This window comes from Mercenaria mercenaria, chromosome 2 (genome assembly GCF_021730395.1).
Source record: "Mercenaria mercenaria strain notata chromosome 2, MADL_Memer_1, whole genome shotgun sequence".
Classification (NCBI taxonomy): domain Eukaryota; kingdom Metazoa; phylum Mollusca; class Bivalvia; order Venerida; family Veneridae; genus Mercenaria; species Mercenaria mercenaria.
In genome coordinates this window covers 57,290,866-57,317,649 of record NC_069362.1, presented here as the reverse complement: position 1 = coordinate 57,317,649, position 26,784 = coordinate 57,290,866, and the positions used below count along the sequence as shown (strand labels likewise).

Here is a 26,784-nt window from a genome sequence, read left to right as displayed (position 1 = left end):
TTGAAGTTATGTACGTCACCATGCTGAACACAGGAATGGAGTTATGTGGATGTGCGTGAAGGTGCCCACATGTTCTACTGGCTGTATTATACCACAGCACCTGGAGGATTCCATCAAGCACCCCTTGTCATGTGGTTACAGGTAATTTCTGTCCATCTTGGTATGTTGTCAAGCTATGAATTAACTGTTGAAAAAGAATGGCAGTTTTTGTTTGCAAGGTTTTATAAGCTCTCTACTGTTGATCTCATGCTAGCAGGTGAATTTTTCAATATTTAAGTTTTTGGCCTGTATATTGGAAAGTTCCAGACATAAATAAGTATTCAACAGTGACAACTGGAGAGTTCATTAAAACCTCATACGGTAGTAGAACAATGTTTTTTCGTGAATGTCATCAAATTATGATTTCCCTCATGAAGGTGGTTCATCAGGTTTTGGACAACTAATGGATTTGTTCTAAACCAACTGATTATTTACACACGTTTATGTTCACCGAGTTCTTACTACAAGTCAGATTTTCACTGGAAGTATTTTTAAAATGCATAAGTGTAAATCAAATAAACATAATTTGCCCCAGGAATAATATGAATATAAGCACTATTTATTTAAGTTGTGAAAGATTTACATATTTTGCCATGCAAGTCTATCAAATTATTATTTATACCTACATTTTCCTATCTTGGTTGTGCAACCAATATAGATTGAATACAGATGAATTCTGAAGTTATATGCTTGCTTTTTGTTTCAGGTTATTGAAGTATCCCAGTATTTATCGAATGCAAATGAAAAACTAGAAATTATATTGAAATCAAAATAAGTAGTCTACTTTTTTAAATACTCTGATATTAAAGGGAGGTAATTACAAAATTTCATAAAAAGTAATAAAATACGCATTTCCAATAGGGATCTGACTCTATAATATGTCTTTTTGTTCCTTATAATAAATAAATTTCTAATAGAATAGATAACAACTGAGAAATGTCATAAAATGTTGCTCAAATATTATTGACCACCTTTAAGCCTAACTAAGCTGGACATTTCAAAACAAAATGGAACTCGTCTTCTATATCAGGTATATTGCAGTACCTGAGTACTGACATATATGTCTATTTCTAGGAATTCTATTTTTGGCATAGCATTTTTAACGTGTGAGCAGAATCATATTTTCAATATATGTTCTCGAGCTGGTGAACACTAAAATTCTCATACGAGAAGAAGTTTTGATTTCATAAAGTCTTAAGACTCTACTACTTTCTTGTCAGAACTGCATTTGCCAAAATACGAGTCTTTGCTTAAACATGACTATTAACCAAACACATATAAGAGACCATACCCTGTAATTATGTAGCAACTGTTCTACATTTGACATTAAGTTCTTTTTACCTTTTGTACAATCATCATAATGATACTTGGTACACTTTATGGAAAACCACTTTGTTTTAGTATTTCACAATCCTCTATATATTCTCTCAAGTCATCGATTTCAAAAAGAGTTTATTTTTGAGACATTAAAACCACTTGCATTAGTTTTTTTTGTTGAAAAGTTTCAATAAGAACCAGACTATTATAGACACAGACTTAGTTATAACATGAGCATGCACTATGTGAACATTTTGAGGCTACTACTTGTTGTTTCCAGGGTGGACCAGGAGGTTCTGGTACAGGATTTGGAAACTTTGAGGAGATTGGACCCTTAGATGTGCAACAAAATCCAAGGAATACAACATGGGTAACTGTTTTCTTCTTCGGTCATAGATATATTTGCCCACATTATACTGTCAACATGAATATATTGAATATTTGACAGATTCAGCTTCAGTTGCTTACAGTTTTCAGATAAGGCTTGAGATTTGTTAGGTCTGAAATATTATCACTTTAAATCAGGCATGCATCATAGTATATGACTGTCTACGTCCCCACAAGGGGTTCGACAGAAATTGGAAGATAAGTAACTTCTGGAATAATGGCATCCTTTCAGCTGCATACTTTTACTGAAAGTCTTGTGGAGTATTGCATTGTTCATCAGGGAAGTATTGTTAATATCTTTATGTGAAATAGCACTGCAGTGTTAGCAAACTTCATTTCTGGTGCATTATGGGAAAATGTCATAGTTTGATCATTCTGTATTTACAATGGAAAATTATTCTGTTTTTACAATGGAAGTTTGTAGTACATGTATTTTAGGAAAAACTTCAGTATGTTTATAAGTGTGTAAGAATGTATATTTCAGTTACAAGCAGCAAGTTTACTGTTTGTGGATAATCCTGTGGGTACTGGTTACAGTTACGTAGATAACAAGGAGGCGTACACTCATGATGTTGCTGGTATTGCTGCAGACATGATGGTCACATTACATGCCTTCTTCATGATAAAATCAACACAATTTCAGGTACAGTATGAATGATGTTTTACTGCTTTCCTGTTATTATTATAATGTCCGTATTTCTTACTGCTGATGTAATAAAAAGGTCATATTACAAGCTGTAAATAAATGTAAACTATACATGCAAAATTGTTTCTTAATGATTTTCAAAAAAAGCATTTTGTAACTATGTGGAACAAGTTTTTGATATGTAATTTACATGGACACCTAACAATATACATGTATGTCAAATGCCACTTAAGTTTACAGTAAAATAAGCAAAAGAGACTCCATATATATAAAATGGAAGAAGCTAAAAAGAATCTTTTGATTATGAAATAATTCAACATTGCATAATTTAAATCAGTGAATGTGTACTGTCTGAAAACAAAGTCCATTAAAAAACACAATGCCTGTAGAGTGATATCACTGTTTTCTAATAAGTTACAACTAGGATAAAGGCCTAATTTCATTACCTTAATTTAAGGTAAGATTTACAATGTTCCACAAGTTACGATGACACGGACAAACAAGAAAAATGCAACAGGGATTTTAAGTTGCTGATACATTCATCTGAGGATTTAACGAGAGACATACACCTCTGTGGACATAACTGTTTAGAATCAGAATCACAAGTTTTCCTCTATATATCAGTCACTGCACTATTTTTTAAGATGTCTTTGCTGTAATTAGTCATATTACCCACAAGTAAGAATAATTAGCATAAGTAAGATTGTACATGACTACACAAGGTAATGAAATTCTGAAAACCTTCAAATATGTTTCCAGGATTTTTCTATCACATATCTTTTTGTTTTCAGGAGGTTCCGTTCTATATTTTCTCAGAATCTTACGGTGGAAAAATGACAGCAGCTATTAGCCAAGCTTTGTATCAGGTAAACTATGTCAGAAAAGAGAAACTTTTATATAGAAAATGATTTAATTTTATTTAAACATGATTCTGATTATCTCCAAGGGTGCAAATAGGACATTTTATTTTTCTTTCTAACACAATCAACTTTGTATTCCTATTAAATAAAGAAGCCTGAAACTGTGATGTCATTATCCAACAAAATCACTGTACATGACAGTTACATGTCAAAACTTTAGCAGTACACAGGAAAAAAATCACAAAAAGCAAGAATTTGGTGGATGTCAACGAGAATGTAGATAATAATCCTTGATATTGTGTTAGGGCTGTTCCAGGAAAAAAGGCCTGGTGGGGGTGGTGGGGGGGGGGGGGGGAGTAGGAACGATCTCCATTTTTAGGGGACCACCTATAGAATTTTAGTTGTTTTTGGGGGACCACCAACAGAATTTTTATTGCTTTGATACCCCTTACCCACAGAATTTTAATTATCGGATCTGTGTGAATTTTGCAGTCAAGATGTTTTCATTTGTATTTTTTACATGTCAATAATTATGTAAATAAATTCATTTTATGAATATAACATCAATAAAAGATATCAAACATAATTTCTTGACTTGTATGACAAAGTAATTGCATTGATGTGTTGTTGAATTCAACCTACTTATTTCGCCATTAGGTGCATTTTGCCATTATTTATATTCTAAAACAGTATTCTGACACCTACAACATGGTGATGTTTCACAACTGGGGTTCCAAGGACGTCTTAGAATGAAAATGAGACTTTCTTTAGGGGAAAATAAACCCATTTTTAGGGTTATTGGCCCACCACGGACAAGTGATGTCATTTTGGACATCATTTTACCCCGTGTTGTGTTGATAAAAAATTTGTTAATGTCGATATTCTACATGATTAACTGATTGAAGCAGTTGAGTAATTCTTATTGTATTTAGGTATATAATCATTAAATGGCAATAATGGTCCTTATATGGTTATTCAGCTCCTAAACACACTCATGCAATACAGGTGAAGTCATGCTAATATAACCATTTCAGCTCTGCCATTGCAATTTAATAAGTGTCTAATAACCCTAATCCAGGGAATATTCTTCCAGAAAATGTAACACTTGATTACATGTTTTTCAGTGAATTACTGAACTGTAAAAGTAAAATCTGACATCAGATATATTTTTCACTAGTTGAAAATATCAAATGAACAAAATTAAAACACTGAAGAACATGAAATCAAAAGAAAATTTGATTGTTTTACATGCAGAATCAAGTGTCTTTCACTCATGAACAACTTACATTTTCACTTTGCGGCTGCACAACTTATGAAATATTTTATATGCTGTTTGTCAAATGTTTGGATATGACACTGACACAATTTACTTCTAGACTGTTCAGGAATAGAATGATAAAAGTTTTTTTTTTTTAAATATTTGATTGAACATGTTGCCATGTTTAATGTGAGTATTATTTTACTGGACAGCATATTCAAGCTGGAGCTATAAAATGTAACTTTAAAGGACTGGCAATGGGAGATTCCTGGATTTCACCAATAGATTCAACAGCAACCTGGGCACCCTACCTTTATGCAAATGTGAGTATTTCTTACATGGTATTAATTATTCAGACTAGTTTTATTACCATAGTTATGTCTCCCACATGTAAGGGGGAGACATATTAATTTAGTGCTGTCCATCTGTCTGTACAGTCCATGTGTCTACGTCCATCTGTATATCACAAAGTTTGTCAACACAACTCCTCTGACACTACTAAGAGGATTTACACCAAATTTTACAAGAATGGTCATTGCCAAGCTTAGTTGCATATGGTCGGCATTTTCCCATTTGATGATTTTCAGCAAAGTCATGGCCCTTGTTTTCCCCAAATGTTATTATGTTCAGGACACTTCTCTTATATTATTGGGCATATTTCTACCAAACCTTACAGGAGTGATCAATGCCAAGCCTCATTGTGCATATTGTTGGCATTTTTTGGCTGAATGATTTTCAGCAGAGTAATGACCCTTGATTCTTGCACACCGGACTGGCGTTTCCTGTGATTTTACCCATGCCGGCAAAACCCATCTGGCACCCCCATGCCAGATGACTCTCGTGCTGTTAATGACAACTTGTGGTTCATGCACTGATAAAATATTGTTTAGCAGGTACCTTGATAGTTTCAGAATACGTTAGTTTTCCGTAAGAACATAACGTTACGCTACAAACGATAAAACTAAAGTCGAATTTGTTATTGTGCGTAACGCAAAACATTATGACGTCACTTCTGTTTACAGACGTTAATTTCCCGTGCTTTGTGTTCATTCTTTACTATAAGAAAGATTGCTACAAAGAAAGTATTTCTACCTGTTATTTTTAAAATACGGGATGCAAGAGAAATAATCTGCCAGAATAAAATGCTAACATGTATACGACATGCAAGAAAAAATATCAGTCATGTGTTTACGAATCAGATGGAAATATCTGTTCCTCGGCCACCTGCGCATGGGCGGTAATTCGGCAAGCCTCATTACCGCCCAATGCGCAGGTGCCCTTGGGACAGATATTTCTATCCTATTCGTAAACACATGACAGATATTATTATTCATCAAATTTTTATGCTTCTCAAAGGGGAAGCATGTAGTCGGCGCTTTGTCCGTCCGTCCCAAATTCTTGTCCGATGTGTTTCTCAGCAATTTAGCAAAATTCATAGGTAGCTTCATTATTAAGAGGAGGTGCGCATTTTATCTTGTGTTTTGGTCAGATACTTTTTAGCTCAACTATTCGAGGAATATGGAGAGCAAACTACTCGCCTCTGTGTTGGTGTCGGCATTGGTTAAAGTTTTTTATAATGTCAAATATCTTGAACACTATCAAAGATATTCAACTGAGATTTGGAATACTTGTATATAGTACGTGACAGTGTGCACATGTATGACAAGAGAAATATTTTGTCAGCAATATTTTTAGAGTAATGCCCCTTTTTAACTTAAAAAAATTGGTTAAAGTTTTTGATAAAGTCTAATATCTTGAACACTATCAAAGAAATTCAACTGAGACTTGGAATACTTGCATATAGTGACAGTGTGCACATATAGGACAAGGGACATAACTCTGTCAGCAACATTTTGCCCCTTTTTAACTTAGAAATTTGACTAAAATTATACGTTATGATAACTATCTCTGCAATGCATTGATACATTGAATTCAACCTTCACCAGGTCTTTAGGGTCAGTAAATATAGTCACAGGTCCAGGTCCTAGAAGTTTAACTTGTATTTTAACCAAATTATGTGCCTTTTTATACTCAGAAAATTCATGTGTCAATACAGAGTAAAATTTTCTGCCTTTGTAAGTACTTGGGGGCTATTGTATTGAAACTTCACACATGTCTTGGGGTCAATGCATACAGGCAAGTCCAATAACTCTTAATTGTATTTTAACAGAATTATAAACTTTTGTCTATCTAGTTCATACTGAGGTTTTGCATGCAACTCTTCCTAAGTACTAGGACTATTGGATTGAGATTACAAAGCTATGTTAAGGGTCAGTATATAAGGTCGCATACCTTGGACATATTTTAACAGAACTATGCCCCTTTTGTACTTAATGTGTAAATACTGCATACACATTTCTGCCATTGTAAGTACTTGTAAATTACAGCAGGTTTTATAATTTTGACCCTTACTGTAACACAGTTGTAACAGTACTATTATAAATCCATTTTATTGTCAAGCCTTGGAATAGTCGAGCACGCAGTCATCAGACAGCTCTTGTTAATAAGGTTATTGCCCATTGATTATTCTACATAAGTATACTATAGTACAAGTTTTGTCTAGAGTATTTCTCAGCAACTACTGGTTGGAATTAAGCCAAACTTCATAGGAAGCTTCATTATCAAGAAGAGATGCACAGCTATAGGATCTCTTGACAAAGCCCTGCCTGGGAGCATCCAGTAACTACCAAAAGATTGTCTATATTTTTTATACAATATATGTTGTTACTTTAATTTTGATATATCCTTGCAGTCCCTGATAGACCAGTCAGGAAATACCTCTATTACTAATTCTGTAAAGAAGATTACAGAACTCATTGCTGACGGTCAGTGGGACAAGGCTACCAGTCAGTGGGGATCTACCCAGACTGTTGTTGAACTGGCAACAAATGGTGTGAACTTCTACAACATTCTCAAATGGGGACAGGAAGGAAAGAGCAGTATGTTTGCGAGTGAGTGTCTGATATAGTTTTAGTCTCTTCATTATATAGAGGTTTTAGTGTATTAAGATCTGTCTCAAGTGGGGACAGGAAGAAACGAGCTGGAGCTGGTGTGTCATGTGCAAGACCAAGACCCCAAGCTCCAAGGTCAAGGTCACACTTAGAGATCAAAGGTTAACATGGTCTGTTTCTTGTCCGGTCCATAGCTATGCCATTTATCAAGGGATTTTAAAATCACTTGGCACAAATGCTCCCCATAAGGAGTTGATGTGTCATGCTCAAGACTCAGACCCCTAGCTCCAAGGTCAAAGTCACACATGGAGGTCACAAGTTTAGAGCATCAGTTTCTTGTCCAGTTCATAACTCTACCATTCATCAAGAGATGAAAAAATCACTTGGCACAAATGTTCCCCCTAGTGAGACCATGTGTGATATCCTGTCTCAAAGGTCAAGCTCACAGAGGTCAAAGACAACAGGTAATATTTTTTGGTCTAGTCAGTTACCCTCCTTTGCATGGATGGATCTTCAAGTAACGTGACACAAACAGTCACCATAAAAAATTGATTTGCTGCATGTAAGACTCAGACCTCTAACTCAAGGTCAAAGTCACCTTTGGAGATAGAACTTTGTTTTGTCTGGTCTGTAACTTTTTATGCATGTGTGTGTATTAAAATAACTTGACAAAAATATTCACCATTACAAGACATTGTGTCATGTGCAAAGGTCAAGGTCACAGGCACCAAAATTAAGTTTCTTTATTTTGTTTGTACATGAAATTACTTCCCTTTTATATGATAAAGTACAAAACATGTGTTTTTATATCAGTTTAACTACCTATTTAAAGATGAAATTATGTTAAAAGTAAGATGATTGATAGATTAGATAAGCTATTAACCCTTACCCTGCTAAATTTTTATAATGAACTTGTCCATCTTTCAATTTGGACAGTACCATTGACTGTTAAAAGGGGTGCTTACCAAATAGATACTGACTGAATGGCAAACAGTGCAGATCTTGATCAGACTGCACGGCTGAACATGATATACACTGGTTGCAAAAAGCAGAATCAATCGTGTCCAGCATGATAAGGGTTAACATTTGTAGACTTCCAGAATGCAAACCAAGGCACAAGTTATAAAGCATTATTATGGTGGCAATACATTAGGTTGATATGTAGTGCAGCTCTGCATTGACCAACACTTTAATTAGTATTTTCTAGAGTGTAATTTAAAAACAGGTTTCTTGAGTACCATATAATTGTAATTGCATTTCATTTGTTTATTAATTACCTCCCTTTAATATGATAAAAAGCATTATATTTTTATTTATTTTCCCTTGCTAATTTAAAAATAGAATCACATTAAATCTTTATAATACAGATACTGGGATTTGAAAGCATTCACCACTTATTGATTTCTAGACATTTTCAAACTAAATAACATCTTCATGAATTATATGATATTTGTATATAATTTTGAGTTACATACATTGTTAGTATGTTGCCTTATTATTTAGAAGATGTTGTATACAGTATGTTTTGTGAAAAATATCCATAGGTGGGGGACGTTAGTAACTCTGTTACAAATCCTTGTATTGTTAAAGTTGCTTCATATTTAGTTTGACTGATTTTTTTGTGACACAGGTAAGGATGGCCTTTCCAGTCGGGCACTTTCACGTCTTCACCAAGACGACCTTGCTGAGTTAATGAATGGCAAAATAAAGAAGAAACTTGGAATTATTCCAGACAGTGTTGAATGGGGTGGTGAGTTTTCATTAAAGAGTAATTGATCAAGATATACAGTGTAACTCAGTTTCTAGAAATGTCAAATGTAAAATGCAATGACAATGGCATTAAAAGGTTGAATTGAAAAAGAATGCTGACTTGATGGTGTTCTGTCATCTTTACAGAAGGGGCCTCATTGGCTGAGTGGTTAAAATTGCCATCTTCATATCACTTGCCTCTCACCACTGTTGGTTTCAAACTTCAGTTGGGATGTAGAATTCTCTCATGTTAGGAAGCAGTCCAGCTGGCTTACGGAAGGTTGATGGTTCTGCCCAGGTGCCTCTACATGATAAAATATTTCCCTGAGGGCATCTATGGTCTTTCTCCTCCACCAATTGCTGGAAAGTCGCCATATAACCTAAAATTATGTTGGTTAGATAATAAAACCAACACAAAATTATCTTTATTGAAGAAGAAAGGATATAATGTGCAACAACTGTTGAAAACTTACCTTACTCTTTAAAGACAGGTGTTCATGTACGATGAAAGAATAGTTAACAACTGATAGTGGCATTGGTGGAACATCATATTTTTAGGCTTCTTTGGAGATAAATGTTTGACTCCATAATTATTTTAAGGGCTTGTAATATAAAATTTAAAATAAATAACTGAAATGACTTCTTCATACAATGTATATGGTTTTATACCAAGGACTGCTATTTACAAGAAAATACAATAATTTGAAATTTTAACAAAGAAAAGCTGTCATACAGGGAAGTTGTGCACTTCAATCATCAGAAAAGCCTTTATATTTAGTACTGGTACAGTTTGAAAAGCTGGATAGGTGTCTTTAAATCTGGAAAAGAGCATGTCTCCAGATTTTTGTAAATTGTTTATGCTCCCCTAAAATCTTGCCTCATCCATCAGCAACAAACATTTTGTCTTGATATGTTACTTAAAATTTTTGTAGATATGCTACTTTAATTGCTTAACATTTTGTTTGGGTAATCTTTCCTCCTATACATTATAGCAGTTACACCTTTCAACATGAAATTTCTGGTAAGAAATTATCTTTACTGAATTTTTAGAGTGCATCTAGTACGAAAAGTTATTCCAGAGGAATGCACGATTAATAATCCATGTTCATATTTACATATATAAAATGGTGGGATAAAGATCCCTTACTGCACATTTTAGAGGTCTTTGCCAGTCTAAGCTAGGTTATCAATTTTAGTGCAAATTTAGAGAATAAATTTAATTCAGTTTAGAAGACAATCTGTTTAGGTTATAAGTAATATTCTTTTTTTTTCAGCCCAGTCAGGTGAAGTGTTTGCAACACAGAGTGGAGATTTTATGAAACCTGTGGTGGATATTGGTAAATAATTTTCTCAGTATTATTAACTATTCTGATTCTCTGCCTGAGGTACTTGAATAGTAACAACTTGTGTGAAGTACAAACATGCCATTCCAATTAAAATTCCTTATGAAAATTGTATCTCAGACGGAAATGAAATGGAAGTTAACTGTTCTAATGACTGCTGATAGAATAGCAGATGTCATTAAACAGTAGCTCTTCTAAACTGCTGGTAAGAATTACAACAAACAGTGTCTTCAATGCCTAGATGTGAGCTGTCAATCAGACCAATAATATTAGGTTAATGAGATAATGCCTTCTCCTTGACTCTAATATCTTTGTTGGTAAGCAATCAGTGTTTCTCACAAGCTTTCTTTACTATATGTACCTGTAAAGAAGTGAACACCTGGCATAAATAATTGTAAAAACCTATGTACAATGTTCATTTATTAGTTTATTTTGTCAAAAAAAAATAAAGGTATTTCATATTGATTTTGCTGTTAGACAATTAAGTGTTGGAGAGTTTTCATTTGGCATCAAGAAAAGGAAACCCATTTCTAATCATGTAGGGAGTTACAGTTCTGCAAATTTTGGCCACATTCTAGATATATTGTACAATAATACTAAATATGTGTAAATGAATTAGTTTTCCACTGAAGAATCCCTCTTTTTTTTTGTGTTCATTTAAATAAACAAGAAAAAGAGGGATTGTGCCAGATGATGCGTTAATTTGTCTATATTTACTATGATTATAACTTATTTAAGTTCACTTGGCAATTTTGTTGGCAATGTCATGTTTACAGATGTATCACAACATCCAAAATTACAAATAATAAAACAGCCCTTCTTGTGATTAGCATCAATGTAACAGTCAACCTGCTTTCTTTCATTGTTCCCCAGGCTTTAAGCCATGGTAAACATTATTTTCAAACCATTAATATTGAGTGCCTCCAAAAGACCCGCTTAAGGAGGTAGGTTACCTTGTTACCAGGGTAAATTCGAATTAGTTGAACCGCAGTGATTTTTTGTATTTCGTGTAATTTAATGTTTTAACTGCTACAATCTCAGTTCCGTTTATCTCAGTCCCTTCAAGTACAATTTTTATCCAGGTTTGAAGTACATGACCCTCTTAAGGTATTTTATATAGAAAGAAGAAGGAAAATACGGATATTTAACACTTTTCAGTGTATTTTGGTTTCATTGTTATCCGTAGAAGTCTGCATAATTAATAGTTTTACTAGTATGCGCATTAGCTTTCTAATAAAAGCTTAAAATGTATATGTCGCGGGGCTCGTGTTTCCATGGTAACGCATTTTCTCTCATTTTTCAACAATTATGTATGAAAACGGGTTTTTCGACGGCTTCAGTGCCATTCTGTTATTGACCAACATGGAATATTTGGGTAATATGATTAGCAAAATACCAAGAACTTTACATAGTACTATGTTTTTCTTAAAGATTAGAGTAACCATGGCAACAGAGATGTTTAAAATAGCTTATATGTTGCTTTTTATCGTAATTTCTTATAAAAAAAATATTAAATAAAATTATCTTTCTTCTTAATGTAGCTTTAAAACATCTTATTTCTAACGTTAGTAATATTTTCGTATGAATTGCAGTTAATTTAACAAATTTGCTACTATTCTCATGGATATTGTTGAAATGAAAATAAAAAACCGAAGCTGTGTTCCTTAAATAGACCAGTGTCAACGCTTTTGAATTTTACAATTAGACATATAGGTCACGGGCTTCGTTTCCATGGTAACATCAGTTTAATTCAAGACACCACAATTTTATACTGAAATCTGAACAATTTTAGAGTTTAGTTTTAGTATTTAAGTAACAAATTATCAACGGATACTGGGAAATAGGTATAACAAATCAAACTGCCCAATTTTTATTTGTAAATGACCGTAATAAGTTACCTTTCAGCCAACTATATTCCCAATCACATCAGTTACCATCATCCATTTTCTTACATTCCGCATAACATTTCAATATAATTACATAAAAGAAGCAAAATATTGATAATTTTTCAGAGCAAATGACTAATAAAAAGTATTTCAGCAAATAATGGCTGTTTAAAAATAGTTCAAATAAAGAAAAAGCACAGAATAACGTACTTTCAAAATAAAAGTTATTAATTTTGCGCGGTAACTGACACGTAACGTCATGACGTCAATGACGTCATTTTAAGGCAACAATGTTTTGAAGCGTTTCTGCGGCAATTCATTCATTATTTCTGCATTATTAAACCATTAAACATAAGACCGGAGGCAGGTTCAAGTTTTATTTCCAGAAGAATGGATATACAAACACATTTAGTTTGTCGTAAACGTCGTCGTAAATCGTCACGTTAGCTTCCGGTTGGACATGCGCACTTACAAATATCAAGGTAACCTACCTCCTTAAACTGTGGGAAGTTGACAAGTTACAATGTGGTAAATCTGATCACTACATGCAAACAATATCATACCTATATCCTCACCTGTTAACTTGGCCTTGAAATCATCAAACATTCTGACCAACTTCCATGCAGATAGGGTCATAAATGTAGCCTCTAGAGTGTTAACAAGCTTTTCCTATGATTTGAGTGGTGACCTAGTTTTTGACTCCATGTGACCCAGTTTCTTAGCAAGTTCCAAAAGATAGGGTCATAAATATGGCCTCTAGGGTGTTAAAAACCTTTTCCTTTGATTTGACCGTGTGACCTAGTTTTTGAGCCCATATGACCAAGTTTCAAACTTTGCCTAGGAATCATCAAAATAAACATTCTGACCAAGTTTCATGAAGATAGGATCTTAAATTTGGCCTCTAACGTGTTAACAAGCTTTTCCTTTGATTTGACCCAATGACCTAGTTTTTTACCCCACATGACCCAGTTTCGAACTAAGCCTTAGATCATCAAGTTAAATACTGGTATTCTGTGCAAGTTTGTATCAAATCAAAGTGTAAATAAAACCTCTATATAGCTGAAAGGGCCAATTTGAAAACAGAAAATTTTGCCCCATTCAGGGGCAGTAGCTCTAGAATCCATGATGGAATCTAGCCAGATTTTCAAAAGAAACCAAGATCTTATTGTGACTTAAGTTGTATGTAAGTGTGGTTAAAATCAAATGTAAAATGTCACTTCTATCATGTTTTCAAGGTTAAAAGAAAACAAATTTTTGCTCTTTCAGGGGTCGGTCAGGGGCCATAACTCCAGAACCTATTATCGTATCTGATGGATTCATCTTGGAATCCAAGATGTATTGTTGCTAAAGATATTTTGCAAGTTTGTATCAAATCAAACCATAAATGAAGTCTCAGTATGGTTGCAAAAGCTAAAATAGCAATATTTGGCCCTTTAAGGGGCCATAACTATGGAACCCATTATGTTTCGAAAGGAACCGAGATATTATGCCAATACAAGTTGTGTGCTAGTTTGATTTAAATCAATAGCAAAATGTGGTCTCTATCATGTCTACAAGCCAAAAAGCAAATTTTGGCCCTTTAAGGGGACCCATGATGGGATCTGGCCAGTTTTTGAAAGGAACTGAGATATTATGCCAATACAAGTTGTGTGCGAGTTTGATTAAAATTGATTGCAAAATGTAGTCCCAATCTACAAGAAATTATGAACGGACGACGGACGAAATGCGATCACAAAAGCTCACCTTGCCACTACGCGACAGGTGAGCTAAAAACTGCACTAATTTGCAAATAAAGAAATGAATAATCATTTGCTTAAGAACCAATGTAAGCTGAACATATAAAGGAACAGATACTAGTTATTTGATTGAAAGTAATGGTCAGAAAAATGTGTTTTTTTTTTATTATTGGTTATACCCCAATCCACAGGAACACAACTGTTTCATGTTTTTCTATGATGATGTGTAGTATGCCGTATGGGTATCTTCACTATTTATGGTCCAAGCATAAACAAATACTATGACTTTTATGAAAGGATATAAAATATCAACATTTAACAGGGCTGCTTCTAAAAACACTGTAAAATGTTGGACTTACAGATATTTCATAAAAGGGGATCCATTAAAGCTGTAGTGTTTATGTTCAAGAAAAAGCTTGTGAGGCATAGAAACATGGGGCATTTCTTACCACTGACACCAGGGGAACTTGGACAGGTCAGTGATTCAGGACCATTTCATTGAATTAGAGGAAAAATAATCACGACTAGGATGAACAACAACAAGAAAAAAACATTGATTTTTAGTTAAAGTTATGTGATGATTGCTACTTAAAATATATTTCAAAAATGAGATTACATGGCATTATATATTTGTCAAATTACTAAAACATGATGTATCCCTTTAGTTGATGACCTTATACAGAATACAGAGTTAGAAGTGGTTGTATATTCTGGGCAGTTGGATCTCATTGTTGATACTATAGGTGAGTGAACTCAGAAATCTGATTTTAAGGTACAATTTACATGCTGTTTCCAAAACATTCTTGTTTCAAACAATGCATTACATGAACAAAATCAACACTTTTGTATAGAGAATTGATAGATATTTGATACACCTTCGGTTTTGTTCTCATCATTCTGTTACTGAAGGAAAGGATATTTTAAAGTTGAACAAAAGAAAAAGATAACAACACATTACCACATGTTATACATGTATTTTCATATAAAAGATTTTCAGCTTGTAGTGTCTGAGAATGATCAATCTAGTTCGTGCATGATTTACTGTATCTGAGAATGGTCTGTTGGGTGATAATGTTGTATGTCTTAGAATTATGTATTGAGTCTGAGAATGATGTAATGTGATGTAATGTAATGTATCTGAGAATGATGTATTGTATCTGAGAATGATCTATCCAGTCAGAGAATGATGTATTATATCAGAGAATGATGTATCCAGTCAGAGAATGATGTAATGTATCAGAGAATGGTGTATTGTATAAGAAAATGATGTAATATATCTGAGAATGATGTAATGTATCAGAGAATGATGTAATGTATTAGAGAATGATGTAATGTATCTGAGAATGATGTATTGTATCTGAGAATGATCTATCCAATCAGAGAATGATGTATTGTATCAGAGAATGATGTATTGTATTATAGAATGATGTAATGTATCTGAGAATGATGTATTGTATCAGAGAATGATCTATCCAGTCAGAGAATGATGTATTGTATCAGAGAATGATGTAATGTATCTGAGAATGATGTATTGTATCTGAGAATGATGTGAAATATCTGAGAATGATGTATTTTATCTGAGAATGATCTGTCCAGTCAGAGAATGATGTATTGTATCAGAGAATGATGTAATGTATCTGAGAATGATGTATTGTATCTGAGAATGATCTATCCAGTCAGAGAATGATGTATTGTATTAGAGAATGATGTAATGTATCTGAGAATGAAGTAATGTATCTGAGAATGATGTATCCTGTCAGGGAATGATGTATTATATCAGAGAATGAAGTAATGTATCTGAGAATGATGTATTGTATCTGAGAATGATCTATCTAGTCAGAGAATGATGTATTGTATTAGAGAATGATGTAATGCATCAGAGAATGATCTATCCAGTCAGAGAATGATGTATTGTATCTGAGAATGATGTATTATATCAGAGAATGATGTAATGTATCTGAGAATGATGCATTGTATCCGAGAATGATCTATCCAATCAGAGAATGATGTATTGTATCAGAGAATGATGTATTGTATTAGAGAATGATGTAATGTATCTGAGAATGATGTATTGTATCAGAGAATGATCTACCCAGTCAGAGAATGATGTATTGTATCAGAGAATGATGTATTATATCAGAGAATGATGTAATATATCAGAGAATGAAGTAATGTATCTGAGAATAATGTATTGTATCCGAGAAAGATCTATCCAGTCAGAGAATGATGTATTATATCAGAGAATGATGTAATATATCAGAGATTGATGTATTGTATCAGAGAATGATGTATTGTATCTGAGAATGATGTATTGTATTTGAGAAAGATCTATCCAGTCAGAGAATGATGTATTGTATTAGAGAATGATGTAATGTATCAGAGAATGATGTAATATATCAGAGAATGATCTATCCAGTCAGAGAATGATGTATTGTATCTGAGAATGATGTACTGTATCTGAGAATGATGTATTGTATCAGAGAATGATGTAATGTATCTGAGAATGATGTATTGTATCTGAGAATGATCTATCCAGTCAGAGAATGATGTAATGTATCAGAGAATGATGTAATATATCAGAGAATGATCTATCCAGTCAGAGAATGATGTATTATATCAGATAATGATGTAATGTATTAGAGAATGATGTAATGTATTTGAGAATGATGTATTGTATCAGAGAATGATCTATCCAGTCAGAGAATGATGTATTGTATTAGAGAATGATGTAATGTATCTGAGAATGATGTATTGTATCTGAGAATGATCTATCCAATCAGAGAATGATGTAATATATCTGAGAATGATGTAATATATCTGAGAATGGTGTATTGTATCTGAGAATGATGCATTGTATCTGAGAATGATCTATCCAGTCAGAGAATGATGTATTGTATTAGAGAATGATGTAATGTATCTGAGAATGATGTATTGTATCTGAGAATGATCTATCCAATCAGAGAATGATGTAATATATCTGAGAATGATGTAATATATCTGAGAATGGTGTATTGTATCTGAGAATGATCTATCCAGTCAGAGAATGATGTATTATATCAGAGAGTGATGTATTGTATTAGAGAATGATGTAATGTATCTGAGAATGATGTATTGTATCTGAGAATGATCTATCCAGTCAGAGAATAATGTATCGTATCAGAGAATGATGTATTTTGTCTAAGAATGATGTATTGTGTTTTAGAATGATGTTTTGTGTCTGAGAGTTATATACTGTAACTGAGAATGATGTACGTACCTGAGAATGATCTGTTGTGTGTTTCCATACCTCATGTTTTTATTTCGATGTAAATGAGATGTGAAACCAAAATTTGTAGTCCTGTTTGGCGCCATATAACCTATACTGTGTTAGTGCGCCGTAAAACCCAAATAAATAAATAAATAAGAATGATGTATCGAGTCTGAGAATGGTGTTTTATGTCTGAGAATGTTGTATTGGTTGAGAATGATGTCTTGTGTCTGATAATAATGTCTTGTGTCTTCCACTCATTGAGTGATAAAACTCACAGGCTCTCTACAGACGTTTTACTCTAATGATTGAACTATCCATGTAGGAATTTCTCTCAATTTTTGTGTTTGTTTGTAACTATTTGAACTTGAAAGCTTTGCCAACTTGCTTTGTTTTGAATTTGTTTGGTTGTTTTGGGTTTTACGGCGTCTTTCAACAGTATTTCAGTTTTGTAAAGGTGGGCAGTTAACAAAACCAGTGTTCCTGGATTCTGTACCAGTACAAACATGTTCTCTGCAAGTAACTGCCAAATTTTCCACATGAATCATAGGTGGAGGCTCTCTTTATTGAGCTGAGCGGACAGATTTGTTTTGAGTTACAGTTTACATATAACTTTGACATAATCTGTTATAACAAGATGCCACTATATTTCAGGTACTGAGGAATGGATGTCCAGACTTACTGTTGCTGATTTGTTCCGAGATGCAGAGCATAAACCTATACTTGATCCAGTAACGAAGTTAACATCTGGCTTTGTGAAAAAAGCAAAGAATTTCTCATTTTACTGGATTCTCAATGCTGGTCATATGGTATAAACTTCTACTTTTGTTAATACTGATATATTTCAACTTAATAGAGAAACAAGGGACATCAGCAATTGCTATGGAGGTGTGTGGGGTACTGTGAAATCATTAATTTTCGTGGGGGGACTAATTTTTGTAGATTTCTTGGTTGCGTCAATCCAAGAAATTAAGTCCCAACATACAAATAAAATTCCCATTCATTTAATCTTCAAAAGATAAAATTCACAAATTCATATCCCCATGAAATAGCCGTTTTGGTCAAAACCACAAAAATTCATGCCCACGAAATTAAATGATTTCACAGTAATTGCTGGGGAAGAAGATACTTGGATACAAGTAGCTAATGAGTGACAAGTAACTGAATGAGTGACAAGTGACTGAATGAGAAACAAGTGACTGAATTAACAAAACTGAAAACAAAATTACCGGGGTAGAGAGGCAGGCTATCAGGTGTGGTAAGGAGGTATTGGGGTTGGCTGGTAGGATGACGTAGATGAGGGATACTAAGATATAATATGAAGAAGCTAAACACAGCTGAGAGTTCAGAAAAAAGAAAGGGTGGGATATATCACTATGACCGTCAAGGTGTAAAGTTTGAAAGCCATAACTTTTACACTTTCTGCTTCAGAGCTCAGAAATAAAAAAAAAAGCAGAAATTAAGTTTGGTCAATATGACCTGGACCTTTTAACCAACTGATCCTAAAATTGCTAGGGATTTTCATCTCTTTACTTGGTCATGCAAAAAATATGAAAAAAAAGACAGTGCTATTAAACTTTTTGACTTACAGTCCTGAAAGCATTTTCAGTTTAAAGGTCATGAAGACCGTGACCTTTGACCTCAAAAACAACAGGGATCCTTTTCAAGTGGTGTTTCGTCATATGTAAAGTTTGAAAGGTACAGCTGTTTTACTTTGTGACTTAGAGCCTCAAAACCAAAAAAAGAAAAAAAAAAAAAAAAATTAAATCATGTATCTATGTCACATTGAACTTTGAGCCACTGTCCCCAAAATTATTAAGGATCTTCCTCTACAGGTACTTAGTCATTGTATTAAGTTTGAAAGCCTTTTTGACTCAAGTCCTGAAATCCGAGTCCTGTGACCTTTACCTACTGACCCTTAAAACTAGAGAGATCCTCCTCAAGTGGTGCATAGTCTTACTGTAAAGTTTGAAGCTGTAGCTATTATGCTTTGTGATTTAGAGCCCAGAAACAAAAGAATCATCAGAAATTCAGTGGTCTCTTTGACAGTGACCTTTTAACCACTGATTCTAGAACTGAAAGGATCTTTCCTCTTGTGTTATTTATTTAAATATTAAGTTATTGTATTACGTTTGATAGCCATAGCTTATAAACTTTATGACTTGCAGTCCAAAATACATTTTCAGTCTCTAGGTCACTGTGACCTTAAATATATGGTCCTCTCCCAATTTTGAACAAATGGGGCCACTTGGCCCTTTTTAGGGATCACTAGAGCTAATATTAAAAATACTTTTAAACTTCTCATTAACTGCTAGACGAATCTCCATCAAACTTGGTCTGTAATATCATATGATCCTCTCTATCTAGATGGATCTTTATCAAACTTGGTCTGCATCATTATAAAATTCTCACCAAAATTTGTTCAGTTGGGGGCAGTCGGCCCCTTTAAGGGGCTGCTAGGGCTAAAAATAGAAATACCTTTAAACCACTTTTTCTCATGAACCGCTCAATGGATCTTCATCAAACTTGGTCTTTAGCATCATTATAAGCTCAGTTAAAATGGAGGTGATTGGCCCCATTTGGGGGCTACTAGAGCTAAGAATAGAAATACCTTAAAACAACTTATTCCCATGAACCACTGGATGGAACTTCATCAGACTTGCCAGTTGGTCTATAGCTTCATAACAAGGACCCCTTCTAGGGGCCACTTGAAGGTAAAAGTAGAAATGCCTCAAAATAACTTCTTCTCATTAACCTCTTGATGGTCATACCTGGTCTTCAGTATCATTGTAATAGTCTACTTGGTCCCTTTCTATGGAACACTATAACTTAAATTAGAAACTACTTAAACAATTTCTTATCATGAAGTTTATCTGATGATTATGCATTTTTGGTGTGTCAAAGCAAAATACTGAAAAAATCCTTTTTTGTTCATAAATTGCTTGAAGGATTTTCACCAAACCTAGTTAGAAGCAAGGTTAGATGGGCAAGGTCCTCTTCAGGCGAGTGTGAGCGATTTGGGCATCTTGTTTTAAATTAAGAGACTATTCTGTTCTGAGACTATGTTTTGGTCCCTTATGTAATATCTTGATACAATGTTTACTGTATCTGTTTCAGCTGCTGTAAGATAATTATGGACAATCTAGCATTCATGTACTTTCAGGTGCTAACAGGTAAAGATGGGACAGTATAGCATTCCTTCTATCTGTCAGTGAAGCATCTCTTTCATCTGTTTTAAGGTGCCACCAGATATAGCATTACTTCCATCTGTCAGTGAAGCATCTCTTTCATCTGTTTTAAAGTGCCACCAGATATAGCATTACTTCCATCTGTCAGTGAAGCATCTCTTTCATCTGTTTTAAGGTGCCACCAGATATAGCATTACTTCCATCTGTCAGTGAAGCAATCCTTTGATCTGTTTTCCATTCATCTGTTATTAGATGCAACCAGGTGATGGTAAAACAGTATAGCATTCCTTCTATCTGTCAAATAGTATTGCATTCCTGTTATCTATCAGTGTCGTATTCCTATCATCTGTTTCCAGGTGCCACTAGAACATACCTTCTATTTTCAGGTGCCACCAGATATCTGCAAGACAGTATTGAATTCCTTACATCTGTTAAGTTAGCATTCCTTTCATATGTTTTCAGGTGCCACCAGATAATGGTGAGACATAGCATTCTTTTCATATGTTTTCAGGTGCCACCAGATAATGGTGAGGCATAGCATTTCTTTCATCTGTTTTCAGGTGCTACCAGATAATGGTGAGACATAGCATTCCTTTCATCTGTTCAGATAATGGTGAGACATAGCATTCCTTTCATCTGTTTTCAGGTGCCACCAGATAATGGTGAGACATAGCATTTCTTTCATCTGTTTTCAGGTGCCACCAGATAATGGTGAGACATAGCATTCCTTTCATCTGTTCAGATAATGGTGAGGCATAGCATTTCTTTCATCTGTTTTCAGGTGCTACCAGATAATGGTGAGGCATAGCATTCCTTTCATCTGTTTTCAGGTGCTACCAGATAATGGCGAGGCATAGCATTCCTTTCATCTGTTTTCAGGTGCTACCAGATAATGGTGAGACATAGCATTTCTTTCATGTTTTTCAGGTGCTACCAGATAATGGTGAGATATAGCATTCCTTTCATGTTTTCAGGTGCTACCTGATAATGGTGAGACACAGCATTCCTTTCATTTGTTTTCAGGTGCTACCAGATAATAATGAGGCATATCATTCCTTCTGTTTGTCATATAGTGTTGCATTCCTTCTGTCTGTCATTATAGCATTCCTTTTATCTGTTTTCAGGTGCCATCAGATGATGGTGAAACAGTATTGCACTCCTTCTATCTGTCAGATAGTATTGAATTCCTTCTATCTGTCAAATAGTATTGCATTTATTCTGTCTCTCAGTGTACCATTCCTTTCATCTGTAACCAGATGATGGCGAGACAGTAGAGCATTTTTATCATCTGTTTTCAGATGCCATCAGATATCAGTGAGACTATTCCATTTTTTCATGAATTATGCCCCCTTTTACTTAGAATTTAAGGTTGATCTTGATGCATTTTCACTATATCTCAGTTATTACTAAATGGATTTGATTCAAACTTGAAATAGGTGTTCCACCTTATCACCCACATCATGTGACACAAGGTGCATAACTCTGACACCAATTTTTTTAATGAATTATGCCCCCTTTTACTTAGAATTTAAGGTTAATTTTGATGCATTTTCACTATATCATTCCGGTTGGCTTAGAGTCAAAGGGAAGTAACCTTTTTTTAACTTTTGTACTGAGTTACTTCCCCTTAAATTCCAAGAATTAGTCAATTTTTAGATTTTGGGTTTTTTCAAATTTAAGGCATCATAGCGCTTGCAGCATTCTTTTTTCAACCGGGTATTTTTACCTGGTGCTGATTTTCAACATTTTTAGGTATCAAAACCAAAAATATTTTTGGCCCTAATTTTTTTTATATATATTGTATAGTGTTATTTGACCTTATATAGCAACTTTTTTTAGGGGATTTTAGGTATTTTTCTAACTTTTTTGTTACTAACAAATACAAATACATTTTTCTGTGGTAACATGCGTCAGTAAGACATTTTTTTTGTATTTACATTTAGTGTATCTCTAATATTAGAGATTTTTATATTTACTCATCCCTCATCCTGGGCACATATACTAGTATTACTTATATGTGCTGCGGAAGCCCAGGATGAAGTACTCCAAAGACGAGTAAAAAAATGTTTTAAGTATTAATTTTTATCTGGTGCTGATGTAAATATCTCCTCTTGTCAATTTTCAACATTTTTAGGTATCAAAACCAAAAATATTTTTGGCCCTAATTTTTTTTTTTTTATATATATTGTATAGTGTCATTTGACCTTATATAGCAACTTTTTTTAGGGGATTTTAGGTATTTTTCTAACTTTTTTGTTATTAACAAATACAAATACATTTTTCTGTGGTAACAGGCGTCAGTAAGACATTTTTTTTGTATTTACATTTAGTGTATCTCTAATATTAGAGATTTTTATATTTACTCATCCCTCATCCTGGGCACATATACTAGTATTACTTATATGTGCTGCGAAAGCCCAGGATGAAGTACTCCAAAGACGAGTAAAAAATGTCTAAGTATTAATTTTTATCTACGTTTTAGATTATTCTAAGTATTTTTAAAATTTCTTATGGTTGCCATTCTTCTGTGACAAGACCGTATTGTGGGGGTATAAGTCACTCCTGTGACAGTTCCAGTTCTTCCTGTTTTCAGGTGCTATCAGATAACAGAAATAGAGTACAGCATTCGTTCTGCCAGATAAATTAAGTAACAGCAAAATAGCATTCCTTTTATGTTTTTAAGTTCCTTCAGATAACAGTGATGCAGCATTCCTTTTATTTGTTTTCAGGTGCCAACCGATAATGGCGATATAACATTCCTTTCATCACTTTTCAGGTGCCATCAGATAAATGTGATATAGCATTCCCTAATCTGTTTCCAGACGCCATTGGATATCAATGAGACAATATTCATTCCTTCTGTTTTCATGTGCCATCAAATAACAGAGATACAGTACAGCATTCCTTCTATGTGTTGTCAGGTGCCATCAGATAATGGTGATATGTGTTCTCAGGTGCTATCAGATAACAGTGCTGTAACATTCCTTCTATTTGTTTTCAGTTGCCATCAGATAAAGGTTAGCCATAACATTCCTTATATATGTTTTAAGGTGCCATCAGGTAACAGTGAGACATAACATTCCTTCTATCTGTTTCAGGTGCCATCAGATAAAGGTTAGCCATAACATTCCTTCTGTTTTCTTGTGCCATCAGATAAAGGTTAGCCATAACATTCTTTCTATGTTTTAAGGTGCTATCAGATAACAGTGAGACATAACATTCCTTCTATCTTTTTTCAGGTGCCATCAGATAATGGTGAGACATAACATTCCTTCTATCTGTTTTCAGGTGCAATCAGATAAAGGTTAGCCATAACATTCCTTCTATATGTTTTCAGTTGCCATCAGATAATGGTGAGCAGGCCCTTCCCCAGAAATTTTTTAAGGCGCTGGGGTAAAGTTTGTGTGGCAGGATAAGGGGTGGGTGCGGGAGGGGTACCCCCTCTCGTGTTTGATTTTTTTAAAAAAATCGAACCCAAATGGTGCTTTTTTAAGTATACCATATGCAAAAAAACACAACAACATGTATTTCATTACTTCTACATTTTCACATAATGATATAACCATCAATATATCATATAGTGTTATTTCTAGAGCTCAAAAAGGGCAGGGTGCTGCCAAAATGGGACAGAGTGCTGTCCGAAAGGGGCAGTGTGCTCTTTTCGACCTGAAAGTTATCATAGCAGTAGTTGCATTTCTAGATGTCTATAGTTAATATGTATTCCATTTATCTTTATTGCACACTTAAAGGAAATGTCACAGAATAAATTTAAGGGGTAAATCTTCCCAAAACCAGTAACAAAGTTTACAAAGCCTTCTTACTTACTTTATAGTTTAGGTTTAACCATTCAAGCCTTTCTCTTAAAAAATGTCACCAAGAATGTCAACTTATTCATATGAATATGAAATAGTGGAGGGCCTTAATATATTAGCTTAATCTTGAAACCAAGATCATGTTGTAAACAACGTAGTTTAAGGCCTGTTTCAGGTCACATTGTAAACTAATAATTATCACAAGTCATGTTGTATTGATCAGGTCTTTCATCAATATTTCATTAACAGAAAAGTACTATTACAGTCAGGTTAAAGTTTACTAAAACGCATATCCAATATATACTATCCGGATACCGGTACACTTTCGGAATGTTGTCTGAAAGTAGTTTTTACTCAGTTACATGACGTACTAGGGTAAACTAGAGATAGTTCCTCAAATTTTGATGTTTCTCATCCTTAAAAAATACACCGACTGTCAGCTTTTTTTGAAGGAAATATGGAAAAATTGCATACGACATCGGGAGTAATAAGACTCGTGAACGGACATTCTAAACGTACTTTTACTTTCGATATTCATTAAAATTTGTGCATTTTCTAGTTTAAATTACAGTAGAATCAAACTGCATTGATATATACTTGTTATTATACTAAACAACGGTCTAATTTAAATTTGCACAAAGAAATCTAGGGCACTTTTCACGTGCTTAGTAATCAGCTGGCCGCTTACGCACCCCTTTTTGACATTTCACAGGATCCATACTATTTATCAATTAGTTTTAACACTTCATTGATTCTCATTACCTGTGTGCACTCGCCGTGACGCAATTTGCTGATCAAAAAAAATCGTCGAGGCATGTCAACAGGGAAATTACATATACACTACACATGAGGTATCTCACGGGGATGAAATCGCTTACTGATTTAAGACGCCGCGCTAATAATTGAGGCACCGCGCGGGATATTTAAGCGCTGCGGGAAGCTGTATTTCGTGTTTAAGCGCCGCGGTAGCGCGGCGCCTTCTGCGGCTGGGGAAGGGCCTGGTGAGACATAACATTCCTTCTATGTTTTCAGGTGCCATCAGATAAAGGTTAGCCATAACATTCCTTCTACATGTTTTCAGGTGCCATCAGATAAAGGTTAGCCATAACATTCCTTCTATGCTTTCAGGTGCCATCAGATAAAGGTTAGCCATAACATTCTTTCTATGTTTTAAGGTACCATCAGATAACAGTGAGACATAACATTCCTTCTATATGTTTTAAGGTGCCATCAGATAATGGTGAGACATAACATTCCTTCTATATATGTTTTAAGGTGCCATCAGATAATGGTGAAACACAACATTCCTTTGTTTTCAGGTGCCATCAGATAAAGGTTAGCCATAACACTCTTTCTGTGTTTAAGGTGCCATCAGATAACAGTGAGACATAACATTCCTTCTATATGTTTTCAGGTGCCATCAGATAATGGTGAGACAGCACTCAAGATGCTCGAGATGATTGTACAAGGAAAACCATAAATGAAAGACTTATACTTCTGGTTTCTTGCAATGATGGAATGTTAAGTCTATCCAAGTATGCTGTTGTGGATGAAGATTAATATTATTCCATAATTATATTCTTCATAAGATAACCATTTTCAGTTTAAGAATGTTTCAATAAACAGAGTTTAATATTTCTAAACTGCTGCTTCAATCGAATTTAAGGATTTGTAACACTAATGCCTGAACATCTAATTTGATTTATGATTAATTTAATGAATTACTTTTTTTTTTTAACTTTCACTCATTACTGCAAGGCAATTGCTACCTTTAACCTTTAGCCTGCTGGTGGCAAGTGATTCTGCCTTTGCAACCAGTGCAGACCAAGATCAGGTCTGCACTGTTTGCTATTCAGTCAGTAAATTTTCAGTGAACACCCCTTTGAATAATAAAGGATATTGCCCAAATTGGTTAATGGACCGATCCATTTTAGAAATTTAGCAGGGTAAAGGTTAATATCAATATATAATACTTCTTGTGTGGACAAGTTATGTTTATTATTGCATAGAATATTTTTATGTTGTGTACACAGTGATATTTCTAGGTTATATTAGCTTTTAAATAGTTATTTTTATACAAAATGACAGTTGTACTTACATTTCAATAGATATATTATATACAAACTGCATTGTGATTATATCATTAACTTCTACATCAATTTCAGTAATATATAATAAATTTTTGTTTTTACTGAATTTTCTGTTATTTTTGGAAATTCACCAGATGATCACTGAATTTTGATATTACAGACAATTACATTCTGCAGAAGTCGTAAGATCTTATCAAAAGTACTGGAGTAATTGAACAGACATGTAATAACCTTGAAGATACTGGTCTCGGACTGTTTACCGAACTGTACCTAGA

The 26,784-nt window shown here is 34.2% G+C and overlaps 1 protein-coding gene across 6 annotated transcripts; it reads left to right on the top strand.

Annotated features, from left to right (window-relative positions):
- LOC123562211 (retinoid-inducible serine carboxypeptidase-like) lies at positions 1-26,610 on the top strand. 6 transcript variants are annotated; one of them, XM_053536666.1, is made up of 12 exons: positions 1-141; positions 1,637-1,726; positions 2,228-2,386; positions 3,181-3,255; positions 4,720-4,830; positions 7,260-7,458; positions 9,089-9,208; positions 10,482-10,544; positions 14,838-14,915; positions 18,074-18,228; positions 20,537-20,592; positions 25,834-26,610. In XM_053536666.1, the coding sequence occupies exons 1-11, from the start codon at positions 70-72 to the stop codon at positions 20,543-20,545; spliced, it is 1,131 nt and encodes a 376-aa protein (XP_053392641.1). In that variant the 5' UTR covers positions 1-69; the 3' UTR covers positions 20,546-20,592; positions 25,834-26,610. The 6 variants fall into 6 exon arrangements, with proteins under 6 accessions (XP_053392641.1, XP_053392638.1, XP_053392640.1 ...); XM_053536663.1 differs by lacking the exon at positions 20,537-20,592; XM_053536665.1 differs by lacking the exons at positions 20,537-20,592; positions 25,834-26,610 and adding an exon at positions 23,847-23,888.
- Positions 26,611-26,784: the final 174 nt, after the last annotated feature.

Excerpts from the sequence above, each read along its gene's own strand:
- LOC123562211 (XM_053536667.1), top strand. The coding sequence starts at position 70 with ATGTTCTACTGGCTGTATTATACCACAGCACCTGGAGGATTCCATCAA. Across the intron at positions 2,387-3,180 it reads TAAAATCAACACAATTTCAG|GAGGTTCCGTTCTATATTTT; the intron begins GTACAGTATGAA and ends TTTTGTTTTCAG. Across the intron at positions 4,831-7,259 it reads CACCCTACCTTTATGCAAAT|TCCCTGATAGACCAGTCAGG; the intron begins GTGAGTATTTCT and ends ATATCCTTGCAG.